The 15,018-nt window shown below is 43.8% G+C and overlaps 1 protein-coding gene across 1 annotated transcript; it reads left to right on the top strand.

Moving 5' to 3' along the window:
• The first annotated feature begins 481 nt into the window (after nucleotides 1-481).
• On the top strand, nucleotides 482-14,731 carry LOC308661482 (uncharacterized protein). The gene is made up of 4 exons (XM_081316415.1): nucleotides 482-615; nucleotides 4,312-5,060; nucleotides 10,871-10,985; nucleotides 13,505-14,731. The coding sequence occupies exons 1-4, from the start codon at nucleotides 519-521 to the stop codon at nucleotides 14,614-14,616; spliced, it is 2,073 nt and encodes a 690-aa protein (XP_081172541.1). The 5' UTR covers nucleotides 482-518; the 3' UTR covers nucleotides 14,617-14,731.
• The last annotated feature ends 287 nt before the right edge of the window (nucleotides 14,732-15,018 follow it).

Genomic DNA, 15,018 nt, shown 5'->3' with positions numbered 1-15,018 from the left:
CATAAATTTTGGCTATGACCCAAAAAAAAAGGGTTGGGTTGTTTTTTCAGAAGGGTCGCTACAGGAGGCAGTTGGTAAAAACCAGATCTACCCCTCCTATATCAGGGATTGGCAGCCTTGGCTCTTTTATGACTTGTGGACTTCAACTCCCAGAATTCTGGGAGTTGAAGTCCACGAGTCCTAAAAGAGCCGAGGTTGCCTAACACCCTGGGCTAGCCGTTTGGTCACGCGCGTGCGCGTGCGCGCTCCCTCCCCCCCCTCGGGGCTTCGCTCGGCTGCCCCCGGCGCGCGCGCGCGCGCGCCTGCGCCGGTTTCTCTCCCCCCCTCCCTTTTTTTTTTTTTTGCTCAAAAGGTTAAAGACACCGAGCTCTCCTGCCTAGAAAGGTCCAGATTTGTGGCGGGGGGGGGGAAACGAGTGGGAAGGGTCGTCGCCGCCTCCTCCTCCTCCTCCTCCTCCTCCTCCTCCTTCTTCCTGTCCTGGCTCGGCTCCTTCCTCTCGGTGAGAAACTGCCCTTTGTATGCTTCTCCATCCTGGGTGCCATGGAGAGGGTCACCCATTCCTGAAAGTTGGGATGCAGCGGCGGAAAGGCGCGATGCAAAGGCTGCAAAGGGAAGGTGAGCGCCGGCATCCACAGGAGGGGAAAGCCCGGGCTGGGGAGGCGGGAAGGCTTCCCGGGAGGGTGGGGGTGGAAAGAAGGTCTGGCTGGGCACCATAGGAGTTGCAGTCCGGCCAGCCGCTCCAGCAAGGCAGTGCTGCTGAATTGCTGGGCTGCAACCCTTGCACGCCGGAGTCCCATTGCACTAAAAGTTCCCGAATCAACGACGTGCAAGATTTGGTGACGGATCTGCCTTTTTCTCCGGGGTAGGATTGATTTTGCTCCCTGGGACTGCGGTGTGATTTATTTTTTTTAAAGCCCCCCCCCTCCCCGGAGAGAAAGTAAGAAACTATGATGCGGGATCCTTGATCAGGAAATAGGAAAAATTAAAAAAAAACACCTTAGGTTCAATCCTGCCCTTGGCTGTTCAGAAGTTAAGTTTTGCTAAGTTCCATAATGATTGAGGTTTAATGATGTAAACAACCGTTTCCCATCTGCTCAGTAATTCGAGTTTGGTACACAGATTACTTAGCTATTAAAGGAGTGAAAAATGACGAGCAAAAACATTAAAATAGATAGGCAAGGTATTTATTGTAAAGTTCAGAAAAGGTATTGTAAAGGCATGCAAAAGCTGCTGTCCCAGAATATTTCTAAATCAGCCTTAGGCTTTTAAGTTAGAATTCATCACTTTATTCAAAACATAAACTGGATCGGCATAAATGAATTGTAAAACGTGCATCCAGTATAACATTCAGAAGAAAGACAGCTGTAATTAAATTCAATAGTGAAAAGTGTCAGGAGTCTAGTTTTTAATCCACAACCTATCCAGTTAATTTTTCTCCAACCTTTGGAGATTCCCTACATTGCTTTTTAACAGTTTACTAAACGTCTGACACAACTATTTTTTTTTGCAAACATCTCCAGACTTTTAAGAAACAAAAGAGCCAAAATGCCTGTAGCCAAACTGATATAAATATTCCAAAATAATGCTCACCCTGTTGTAGAAATTGATAGATCCAAAATTCATTTTGAAAGAGAATTTTTTTTTTGCAATTGCTTTGATGAAACAATCAGGAATGCGGAACATGGGTGTTTTAAACCATAAGCCTTGTTTTTCCTCTCTGTTATCCTTTTTTCTGGATTTTTTAAATTATGATGTCCAATGAAAAATCTTGGAAAGTTGCAAAGTATTTTGGAAAATTTCAGTTGGCCTAATAAAAGCAGATATTACTGTCCTACAATATTCAGAATCCCTCACAATAGTCAGGTTTGTCAAAAACTGCCCTGAATAACTTAAGAGCTTCACTGATTCTCCACCTCCACAATAAAGGTATCCAGAGAATTTGAATTAACCAGGCTGCTTTTTGCTCCTTAAGTAGCAATTGGAGACCCCTGCTGAGCTATTCAAACCCATCCAATAGTGGAATAATAGATCCTAATCTACTTTTTATCCACCTTGGGCTACACTGATTATACAGTGATGGGAGATAAAGTGTAGGGTTTTTTTTCTTGAGTTCTCCTTTAGAAATCCAGGGCTTTTTTTCTCATAGTGAGTTCCGGCACCTTTTTTGGATGGAACCTTGTAGGGTAGGCAAGGCGGGTTGTATGACACGTGTGAGTTCCGGCACCTTTTTCTTTTACAAAAAAAGCACTGCAGAAATCTATTTCCATTTTTACTAGATCCTTAAGGCCCATCCATGTTATAATAAGGCTGGGTTTTTGCAGCTCTGTCCCTCAGGTTACCTGTATCATACAAGCACAGAACTAAATCAGAGCTAGTATGAAGATGGATTTAGTTTTAGCCCCAAACAGCTCTGGGATTCTAGGAGGCTACACAACCTGCTAGTGAGGCCAAGCAAATTGGGACAAGAGCATTAACGGCAGATTATTTTCTTCCTCCTGCTGCCAATGCAGAGATTGACCGGGAATGGCCCTGGAAAAACAGTATCACTGTAGTGTAGTACCTTTGTCTCTCATTTCCTTTTTTTCCAACAAACACAAACTCCATGGAAATGGAGCAGAACACCACGGGATGAAAGAAGTAGGTCTGGCAAGTTTGCTCCAGTTTTGTCTGCAGTGAGTATTAACCCCAGTCAGGCCCCCTGTAGATTTAGGACTGCAGTAAAAAGAAGCCAGAAGATACACTGTCCCATGTACTTCTGCGAGGAGCGTGTACTGCGAGGAGCAGCGTGTACGTGTAAAACTGCCCTGTTTGAGTGGGTTGTCTGACAGCTTAGGGCCAGCTCACAGTGGCAGCTATTTTCTCTGAGATAGTAACTGAGTTGGTTGGGCATATTATACAACTGTAATCTAGGAATTAAAGACCAGGGTGCCTTTCATCCCATTTTTGAATAAAAGAATTACTTTTCAGTGTCAGAAGAAAAAAAACACCTTGAAATCCTAGTTGTTCCTTCCTAAAAAATCAGTTTGGTGGTTGTGTTTGCAAGCATCTTTTTTGGCATTCTAAATTGAGGGGTGCAAAGTTGTTGTTGTTGTCCTGGCTAAAACACTAGGAGTAATACATGGGAATAGAACCTCTTACAGATTTCCAAGTAAGTTGGAATAGACTGTTTGATAAATCATTACTTGCCTTCTGTCCATCCCTCACTGGAGACACTAGTGCAGTGTTTCTCGACCTAGCAGACTTCAACTCCCAGAATTCCCTGGCCAACAAACTGGCTGGGGAATTATGGGAGTTGAAGTCTGCATGTCTGAAAATGGCCAAGATTGAGAAACACTACATTTGGGATTGGACCTGCTTGCAAAGGAGAATTATAGAGTTAGAAAAGTCTAATTCTCTTCCTGAGCAGGGACCTGACTAAAAACTGATATAGATGGTGTCTAATATATATCTAAGGGACACGGTGGCTCAGTGGGTTAGGACGCTGAGCTTGTTGATCAGAAAGTCAGCAGTTTGGCAGGTCAAATCCCGAGTGCCGCGTAGCAGAGTGAGCGCCTGTTACTCGTCCCAGCTTCTGCCAACCTAGCAGTTCGAAAGCACGTAAAAATGCAAGTAGAAAAATAGGGACCACTATGGTGGGAAGGTAACAGCATTCCGTGCGCCTTTGGCGTCTAGTCGTGCCGGCCACATGACCACGGAGACGTCCTCGGACAAGCGCTGGCTCTTCGGCTTTGAAATGGAGATGAGCACCGGCCCCTAGAGTTGGAAACGACTAGCACGCATGTGCGGGGGAACCTTTACCTTATATATATATCTAGCTGCTGAAGTACAAACAGAGGCCCAGCACTAAGCAGGTGAGAAAAAGCGTTGAAAGACTCCAGTGATTTTCCCCCCCTTCCATTTAGCAGAATAATGAAAATTGCCCCCGAAGAAAAGGGGAAAAAAAAGTATCTGAAACATTTATATTAAAATAAATATTTAGAACTCAGGATTCCTGTGGAATTTTGCCTTTTTCTCAACTGGCCACGAACTTGGCACTTTTTCTTCCTTGTGCAAAGGGATGGAAGCGAGCTGCATTCCCACAATCTTCTCACAATTCTCATAATATCCCATTGAGAAGATTCTGCTTCTCATATTCCTAATCTTACTTATTGCCTGAGGATAAAACTAGAGCCTTTGAGGTCAATCTGCCTGACATTAGCTGCTCCCTGAAGTATTTAGGTTATTTTAAAAGCCACATCAAGTACAAGGTAGGGTTGGAATGTACAGTAGGCATCAAACGGCACTGATCCTTAGCCAATTTTCTTTTTCCAGTTCAGATTGTCCAGCCAGCAACTAAGATGGCATCCTGTCACCTGTGGGGGCCAAAACCCCACGCAAACCAAGGGGAAAGAAACTCTCGTATTCTCTATGGGGAAACTGCAAAGAACATCCTGTCAGGGTCAGCTTTCCTGCAGAACAAACAGGGACTGGACGTAGGAGGCCTGCAAGAGAGCCAAAAAACTCAACAGCAGAAAGGATTGCCCATGGTGCCTTCTCTTTACTCTGTTTGGAGACCATCACGGTTGTTTGAGTCCGTCTCTGAGGAGGACATGATGGCGTTCAAGGCTTCATATCGGATGATGAAACAGCCCAACCAATTGTCCAAGGAAGTGCGTACCCTGGGGAGGCCTATCTTGCAGGGCCTCAGCAGGGAACCACAGAAAGCCCCTGAGAACCTGACAAAATTGGGGCCTTCGAAAGAGCAGACCTTGACTGAGGCTGACACTGACAGCTTGGAGATAAAACGCCAACATTTCCGGCATTTCTGCTACCAGGAAATTGAGGGCCCTCGAGCGGTCTTGAACGAACTCCAGGAGCTTTGTCGCCAGTGGCTTCTACCAGAGAGGCGCACCAAGGAACAAATTGTGGATCTGGTGATCCTGGAGCAGTTCCTGACCATCTTGCCACTGGAGATGCAGATCTGGGTCTGTAAAAGTAGTCCGGCCACCTGTTCTCAGGCCTTGGCCCTAGCAGAAAAGTTCCTCCGTCAGTTGCAAGAAACGGAGTCTTCTAAAGAAAAGGTAGGTCCGTGGTTCAAAGGCAGTCTACAACAGACTCTTCCATTGTCATGATTTTTGAGAAAGGAGTTCAAAATGTGGCCTTCTTGGAAGTCTACAAAATATAGCCAGGTATTCTTACTAGGGTGTATCATTTAGCAACCAAATGTGGTCCAAATTCTGCCAATTCTTGTGGCCCTTAATTTCTACATTTGGATGTCCATTGTCTGCATTGGCTCCAAAAAAGCCAAATGAGTTTGAGGTTGCAGCAGTCGGAATATTGCTTCCAAATCACGTGAATTAATACAATAGTTTCAATCTATTTTGCATTAAGGAGGTCACTTATGTGTTGCCACAATACAGAAGCTCAGTCTGTAGTTTTTTATTGATTTTCCAATATTACAATAGTATCTTTAAAAAGCAACATGGTGTCTGGGTTACAATAGTTCCATTTCGTACAAATACATATTATTACAAATCTCCAATTTGTTATAACCAGAATTTCCTCTCTTTTTTCCTTTGATACATATTATCTCTTATCTAAATAAACATACTTCTTATTTTTATCCATCAATTATTAAGTAGTTTTCTTACATTTATCAATACTTTAATATATTTTATATTTTAACATTCCATCTTTAAGACATCAAACACCTTGTATATTTTTCCAGCTTTAATTTTGCATTAATATTAAAATTAAATGTTTGAAAGTTTCTCTGTTTTATATTTCTAGGTGACCTCCCTTCCCTTTACACAATTTTAATACCTGGTAATATAGATACACTTCTTATCTATTTCATTTCATATCAACAAGTTGATAAAACAATATAATCTTGTTTTCATTATAATTTCCACATATTAAAAATTAGCCAAAAATTTCTTCCATTTCAACATTTAATACATCCTTTCATCTTTCATATCACTACCTCTATGTATATTAATTACATTATATCATTCTTAACATATACACATCTTAATTTCATTTAAACAGCTCAGTATTTCAATTTAACAGTTAATATTCATACATCTGAGTTTGTTTTTATTTTTTATTTATTTTTAATTAGATAGTATTTTAATCTACTCATCAAAACAATCTCTCATAATCCAAATACAATCCTGTCTATTTTAATATTCTGTTTCAGGCCTCTTAGATATGTCCATTTTTCTTCAGTCTTATTCTTGCTTTTTTCCTTTGCCATATGATTTTTCACTTCAAGGTCATCAAAGAATCTTCCTTTTTGAAGGCTTTGAGGGGTCTGATAAAAACACCAAATCCTCTCATTATTTTCATCTCTTGATATAGTTGTCCTGGACTATATAGTTTTTCTTCCATTCATTTCTCATTTTTATCTTCAAATGTCTATGCTTGTTGAGTAGTTAATTCTTCCATCAATGTATTTAATTGTTCAATTTTTTCTATTGTGTTCTGTCCCAATAAATTATTAGTTGTAGTCAGAATTTGAGTTTGCTTCTCCAAGACGCTTTCTGGTTTTTTTCCAAAAGCTAGGGAGTCAGCCAAAGCAATTTCAATTGCAGTTTCAGGTTTGGCCACTGAGTGTCCCCCAAGCACTTAGAGAGTTTCTTTTCTGTTTCTTTTAGGGAGGTATCTGTAAATCTCTTTCAATTATTTCTTCTATTTTGGAAGAACAGAGACAAATTTTCAAATAAGAGTAGGGGGTATGAAGTAGATAGTCAAAAGCTTTTAGTCCACGTTATAAAGTTCTAATTGAGATCAATTTGTTTTTTTCAAAAAATTTTTTAAAAAACACCCCTGAAGGCTAGATCGCCACTCTCTTGAAGGGAGGATTGAAACTCCCCCCTTCCTCTCCACAGGGGGGAAAGTACTTAGCAGCTTATTTAGGTGAAAAGAAGAAGATTGGAATATCAGAGAAATAGGAATCTTACCAGTAGCTTCCACACTGCTTTAATGTTGCCTGGTGGTAAGTGTCACTTTGGCTGTCTGCAGCCTAGTAACCGGCCATGTTGTTACGGCCGGTCTTTCATCCGCCGGTTCGAAGGGAATGCACTAATGAGGGGGTTGTGGCTCCCCCGCGTTTCTGCAAAAAACCCTTCTTGCTGGTCCCCCCTCCAGGGTGACTGGCCCTTTTAGAGCTCCCCAGCAATGCGAAACTGGACGTGGAAGACGAGAGCCATCCTCCAGACGTCCATGTCGGGTGCATAGGCAAACCGGAAGCCCAGTCTGTGTTTTTTTTTATTTGCATACACTCTGGATTCAGTTTAGGCTCAAATGAGAGTAATTATATGAATGCAGGATACTTAATTGTGTGACTCAGCTACCAAGATTATCTCTGAAATTTCATTCAAAGAAACTGGAATTTGTTCAGAGAAAGGCATCCAATAAGGCTGATCAAAGTGAAAAAACAAGGAGAGAATAAGGGAACTGGGTATGTTCAACCTAAAGAAGAGAAGCCTTTGGGATGATGTGATGACAAAATTTTGATGTAATGAGCCTCTATTTAGAGACAGAAAAAAAATTCTGTGCAGTTATGCCACCTGTGCATTCTGTTGAGTTCCCCTGAAAGAACAAACAGATCTGGACAAAGCACTTAACATTTATGTTAACACTATGACATCTGTGATGGCTGACATGGATAGGCCAGGATCATACATCTCTGCAATATATTTTTTCATGCCTCTTTTTTTATGAACTGCATATAAATCTGGGCTGCGCCAATAGAAATGGCGACAAAGCATTGAGGACTGGATTTACCAGCATGTTTAGGGCAGGGCTTTTCAACCTTTTCCCCCATTATACCACTTTTAGGATATGGCAACATCCGAGTACCACCAGTCGCCTAGCAAGGTGTCAGGTTCTTGACACCCCCTAACACAAAAAAGTGATGAAGTACAGGTAGTCCTCGACTTACAACTGTTCGCTTAGTGACTGTTTGAAGTTACAATGGCACTGAAAAAAGTGCCCCCCAAGCCACAGCCGAGCAAGACGCCTGCCTGCCCGCCCGCCCGTCAGCGCTCTTCCTCCTGTCTGAGGTTTTCATTGTTGTGGGCATTTCTGTTGAGGATTGGCAGTGTGGGTGGTGTGGGGGGGTTGGTTTTTATTCCCCGTCTGCTGGGTGGTTGCAGCAGGTTTTGGTCATTTCACATGATCATGGGACACTGTGACCGTCATAAATATGAATCAGTTGCCAAGCATCTGAATGTAAATCACAAGACTGGAGATGCTGCAACATTCCAGCTGATCGGTGCTTCTTCTGGGCTCAGCAGAAGCACCGGGATCAGCGCCGAGCTCCAACTGGAGCCTGGCGCTGATCCTAGCGCTTCCACTGAGCCCTGACAGCCCTGAAGAAGCGTTGATCCTGGTGCTTCCGCTGAGCCCTGACAGCCCTGCAGCTCCAGCCGTCTCTCGCTCAGGCTTGTGCGGTGCTGCCACCGGTTCAGCTCATTCCCCTCCCCTGCTACCACTTCTCTAGGATGGTCGCGTACCACCTGGCAGGAGCCAATGTACCAGAGGTGGTACCCGTACCACTGGTTGAAAAGCCCTGGTTTAGGGCACTTCAAGCAGTATAAAGCAATTAGGTGTCACTCAACTACAATGTCAGGGCTGCCTCTGTTCAATCCCTAGGGAAGAAAACCCCTTGACTTCATAGATTGGAGAATACAGAAAAGTTTGAACAAGGTGTGAAGAAAAATTGCCTGAAGAAAGAAGCTGAAGGCAACCCCAGAGCTCGCCCCTCCCAATAGCCAGGCAACCAGAGTTCAATCATTGGCCAGAAAGATGTTTTGTGAAAGTCTCTGGTCCTGGTGCACCATTCTTTCTTCGTACAGTCCGAAGCCTGGATGGTGGCCTTGAAAACGCTAAACAACCCAAGCTAGCCTCCCTGAAACCAGGCCTTCTCACCGCTTCTCAGGCGTTTCATTTCTACCTCTTGCACACTTCACCACCTAGATAGATATCCAATGCTCCACCCTGTACCGTTTCCAGGGCAGCTGGCAGCAAGCTTGAAAGAAAGTGAAGATGCAGGCTGACATACAATCAATGAACAGTCAAAACAGAAACAAGATGGGATGGGTCGTTCAATACAAAAACAGATACAAAAAGGCCCGTGTAACAATAGTCGATGCGAGGCTTGATCTGGCATAGTAGCTACTTTGGAAAGTAAAGTACAGATTAATAATAATAATAATAATAATAATAATAATAATAATAATAATAATAATAATAATAATAATATGTTGATTGATATCGCTGTACCAGGAGATGCCACAGTCGAAGAAAAAGAACTGGTAAAAATTACAAAATACCGCGACATGGCCATCGAAACTGCGCGATTATGGATGAAACGTGTAACAGTGATACCCATTGTCATCGGGGCACTGGGAACTATGTCCAAAAACTTTGCAAAATACATCCAAGAAATTGCAGCTTCCTGCAATAACTCCAGCAAAGCTACAAAAAACTGCGCTTACTCGCTGGCTTACATTTTAAGGAGATACCTGGTTGATACCTAGGATGCTGACAGCAGCCCATGACAACCATTAGCGCCAGTCAATTAGAGTGTTCAGTTGACTGAGTTTGATGTTTAATGAATAAAAGATTAACAACAACAACAACAACAACAACAATAATAATAATAAAGTTGGAAGGGGCCTTGGAGGTCATCTAGTCCAACCCCTGCTCAGGCAGGAAACCCTATACCATTTCGGGCAAATGGCCGTCCAGTCTCTTCTTAAAATCTTCCAGTGTTGGAGCATTCACAGCTTCTGGAGGCAGGTTGTTCCACTGGTTAATTGTTCTAACTGTCAGGAAGTTCCTCCTTAGTTCTAGGTTGCTTCTCTCCTTGACTAGTTTCCATCCGTTGCTTCTTGTCCTGCTCTCAGGCGCTTTGGAGAACAGCTTGACTCCCTCTTCTTTGTGATAGCCCCTGAGATATTGGAAGACTGCTATCATGTCCCCCCTCGTCCTTCTCTTCGTTAAGCTATACGTACCCAATTCCAGCAACCGTTCCTTATATGTTTTAGCCTCCAGTCCCCTGATCATCTTCCTCGACCTACAACCATTTGTTTAGCAACTGTTCAAATTTAGTGGTGAAAAATAAAGGACTCCATTCACTCATTCAGTTCCTATAGCTGCCCAACTCAACCAGCTGACTCTGGGTGACTTACAACCATCCCAGTGTTCCTGCTTTCACATGATAAAAAAAAAATCCAGGCTCTTGGCAACTAGCAAGAATTTATGACATCCTGGGGTCACAAGATAGCCATTTGCAACCTTCCCAGGGGTTTCTGACAAGTGAAGCCAATGGGGAAAGCCAGATTCACTTAATAAATGTAGCAAAAAAAAAAAGGTCATAAAATTGGGCACAACTCATTTAACGACCACATTGCTTAGCAACTGAAGTTCTTCTGGTCCTAACTGTGGTCATAAACTGAGGACTACCTGTAGAAAATTGACAAAAAAGAGTATCTGCTTCAGGCTATTCTCTGAGGAGTTGGGAAAGAAGCCTGCTTGTGACAAAAGTCCATTGGAATAAAACGGAGGTCTCCAAACTTGGCAAGTTAAAGACCTGTAGACTTTTAATGCTGGCTAGGGAATTCTGGGAGTTGAAGTCCACAAGTCTTGAAAGTTGCTAGGTTTGGAGACCCCTGGACCAAAGGAATTGGAGATAAGTAGGGGGAAACCGAGTTATATGATCTTTCACCTCCTCCACCCCCCCCCCAAAAATAATAAAAAAATCCAAAGACTGATTCTTGATTCTCTTCTTCCAAGCAAACCTGCTTAGCTTAGGGTTGCTGACTTCATATCAAACCCTTCCACCTTGGCTAATCAGATACACGTGGTGTCTTTTGTTCTTCAGGTGCCTGGACTTCTAGAGGAGGAATTGGTGAATTCCCCCACCTCTGAACATAATCCCTCAGACAGCGTGGAAAGCTGTATCTCCATAGATGATGAGGAAGAGGAAGCCATTTTGGGTAAGACTGAAGTTCTGTATTCATCAACATTCTCTTTGAATTGAATTGAATTGATTAAAATTTATATGCCGCCCTTCTCCCTAAGGACTCAGGGCGGCTCACAACAATAAAAAGTTAAAAAAAAACATAAAATACAAAATTTTAAAAAGAATTAAACAATAAATGTAATACATACATAACAATTAACCCAATAAAACCAAATTTAAAACTATAGTCAGTCCAGGCCCGATTGTTGGAACATCCATGTCTTCAGGTCACGGCGGAAGGACCGAAGGTCAGGGGCCATCCGCAGCTCCGGAGGCAACTCATTCCAGAGGGTCGGCACGCCCACACAGAAGGCTCTCCCCCTGGGGGTCACCAGCCGGCATTGCTTAGCTGACGGAACCCCGAGGAGGCCGACTCTGTGGGAGCGAACCGGGCGATGGGAGGTTGACAATGGCAGCAGGTGGTTTCTCTTCAAGAAACCTGATCCACGAAAGGCAAAGGGAGGGCTGACCTGCATAGATCTTAATTAATATCCAGAATTTGCCACTATAGTTTTGGGGTAACCATGCCTGCTCAGTCTCTGTGCATTTGTTGAGATCTCTTTTGCTCAGTAGTGAAAATCAGTATTTAGAGCCAATCAGCTTTTTTCCTTTGGCTCCAAGATCACCACAAACGGGGACTGCAGCCAAGAAATTAAAAGACGCTCCTGGGAAGGAAAGCCATGGCAAATCTAGACAGCACACTAAAAAGCACAGAGACATCACCCTGTCAACAAAAGTGCGTATAGTCAAGGCTATGGTCTTCCCAGTTGCAATGTATGGCAGTGAAAGTTCGACCATAAGAAAGGCTGAGCGCCAAAGAATTGAGGCCTTTGAACTCTGGTGCTGGAGAAGACTCCTGCAAGTCCCTTGGACTGCAGGGCATTCCAGTCCTAGAGGAGAACAACCCTGACTGCTCTTTAGAAGGCCAGATCCTGAGGTTGAAACTCAAATACTTTGGCCACCTAATGAGAAGGAAGGACTCACTGGAGAAGAGCCTAATGCTGGGAAAGATTAAGGGCAAGAGAAGAAGGGGACGACAGAGAATGAGGTGGCTGGATGGAGTCACTGAAGCAGTAGGCGTGAGCTTAAAAGGACTCCAGAAGATGGTAGAGGACAGGAAGGCCTGGAGGAACGTTGTCCATGGGGTTGCGATGGTTCTGACACGACTTCCCAACTAACAACAACAGCTTTTGAATATTTGGAGATTAGTCTGATCTGTTCTGATGAAATAATTCAGAGAAAAGCAATGGAACAAAAGATTTTTTTTTCTTCTTTGGAATTATACACACACCAACAAACTGGGTTTGTTTCCCCTGGCAGAAACTGGCTCAGGACTTTCGTGATGTGGGAGTTGCTGTGTGCACGCACATATATATTGCTTTTCTTCAAGAGCTGTCATGGCATCTCCCACAATATACAGTCCGATATACCATCTTCCTCAGCCTTCTGTCCTTCAGATGCTTTGATGGGCGAATAGTTATAGCCAGCATGCCAGATGCATCTATATAACACAATGGAGTAGAGAAAGGAGGGCATTCATTTTCAGAGCAAAAAATAACCAGCATAACAAAGGTATCGGCTAGCTTGAGAGGGCCTTTAACATTTACAGCTATACTCCCTACCCATCTCAAAATAACCATATAGATTGCAAGTAGTGAACAGGAAAAATAATAATAAAGTTGTGGGGAAATTATAGAACATGGGGGGGGAATTGGAAATGGGATGTCTTGGAAATTCTGGGTGGCTGAAATGGCAGAGCAGCTTCTTCCAACCTTAGCCATTTTAAGATGTGCGGACTTCAACTCCCAGAGTATCGCAGCCCAGCAATGCACAATGTGGAAGCAATAACCGTTTCATATAAAAACATCACAACAAATATTAGAAAAAATGTTTGCAACCTTTACCATAACATACAGAAGGAGCTTATAGCAACACGGTATTTCGATACGCAGTTTAGACCATCATGTTTAATAAACCACATTTACTAACATTAAAAAAAGGGTGAGGCGGGGTTCACATATTTTTAAAATTATTAAAGTTTTAAAAACATTAACTGCTCTCTGGCAAGTTACTCCAATGAGTTAAAAAAAATGAAAAATGCAATCATTGCAATGCATAAATCATGATTTAAACTTTGACTAGGTAACCTTTTTGCCGTTTTGGCTTCTGAAGACTGGATTTTTCAACCCTCCTGAATCTTTTTAGGAGTTGGAAGACTTTTAGTAAAGTAGATTGTGGGGCTTAACTGTGAATATTAAGAATATTTTGGTATATTTTTAGCTCCGGATATGGCAGGAAGTCAGTCTCGGGAACCTCCAGAAGCTTGGGTGGATCTCCTTCACATGGCCGGGGTTTTTTCATGTTACTGTTTAGCTTGGGGTGAAGGAAGATCCTTTGACCTGTCCAGCAAGTTCAGTTTGACCACGAGGAAGGAATCTAGCCAATGAATGACCCCTTCATGGTTTTTCATGATCGTGTGCTTCCTTCTTTCAGAACCTAAGGAGCCTGCACAGGACAGCCAGAAGCAAAACACCCTTCTGCTAGGAATATCGGAGCCAATGGAATGGGGTATCCCCTTAGAAAAAATCACGGGAAAGTTGCTATCCAATCCTGAGCTAGAAGAGATTCACGGGGGCCGCCAGATGCACTACCCAGGGAAAAGTATGAAGCAGGATCGCCGTTCGGGTGAAAATAAGAGGAGCTGTCAAGAGGTCAGTCAGAAGAAGAAAAAGAAGACGACGACAACCACCAAGGCCGTTGCTGAAAACGGCCTCTGTCCAAGCCTGGGTTTCCTTAAGAATCGGAAGGTACAGACGGAGAAGGTGCAGCGATGCAACCCTTGCGAGGAAAGGTTGTCTAAAAAATCAAGCTCAGGGACGCCAGAGAAAGTCGGTGCTGGAGAGCAGCCGTCTAAAGGCTGGCCGCGGGGGAGTGACCTGCCCAAGCGTAACGCCACCCTGACACGAGACGAAGAGGGACCCGAAAACCGAGAGGCGGTCTGTAAGTGTAAGGCTAAGAGGAAAAGCCCTGAGAGCCGACGCTTGCCTCAGCCCAGCTCTGCTCACTTGGGAGCGCTGCCCAAGGGGGAAAAGCCAGCTAAAAGCACCGCCTGCCGGGAGAGGCTCTCCTGGGAATCTCCTTTTCTGAGTCTTGAAAAAACTGATCCGGGAGGAAAACCGCACCAGTGCTTTGAGTGCGGCAAGAGTTTTAGCCAGAAAGGCAACCTCAACATCCACAAGAAATCCCACACGGGGGAGAAGCCGTACCCCTGCTTGGAGTGTGGGAAGCGCTTCGTGACGAACTCTCGGCTGCTGACCCACAAACGGGTACACACGGGCGAGAAGCCGTACAACTGTTCCTACTGCGGCAACAACTTCAGCCAGCTGGCGCACCTAGTTCAGCACCAGCGGAGGCACACTGGGGAGAAGCCGTACAGCTGCCCCTACTGTGGGAAGAGCTTCAGCGTCAAAGCCAACCTGATCACCCACCAGCGCACCCACACGGGCGAGAAGCCGTACGAGTGCCCCGAGTGCCCCAAGAGTTTCGTTTCCAGTTCTGATCTTAAAAAACATAAAAAGGTGCACACTGGACAGATGTGTACATGAGTAGGCCTAAGAAGCATCACCCTCATGCTCCCATTTATAGTAGGTGGAGACCCCCTTGAGTATTTTTAGTGCACTGTGAAGATTAAAATAATAAAGGCTCCTTTTTTTAAAAAAAACAAAACAAGAGGTCGATCAAGCTTGTGCAGCTTACATTTTTGCTCTTCTCTCTCCTCCAAGCTGTGTGTGTGTTAATCCTGCTCTATTTTTTTTCTTCCCATCTTGGACTATTTCTGCGAAAGGATGCTTTTAATGCATAATTAACTGGATTTTTTCTGCCGTTAAGATGCAGAATAGCCATTAGTGCAGGCAGCTTTAAAGGCAGCTGCACAAATGACGCCAGGGTGGGGGTGGGATGTCTAGCTATCAGTGGCTGCTTGGTGGCTCTTTGATATTTTTAGAATT

This window comes from Vipera berus (genome assembly GCF_964194415.1).
Source record: "Vipera berus genome assembly, chromosome: 2".
Lineage (NCBI taxonomy): Eukaryota > Metazoa > Chordata > Lepidosauria > Squamata > Viperidae > Vipera > Vipera berus.
This window is presented reverse-complemented; position numbering and strand designations above follow the sequence as displayed.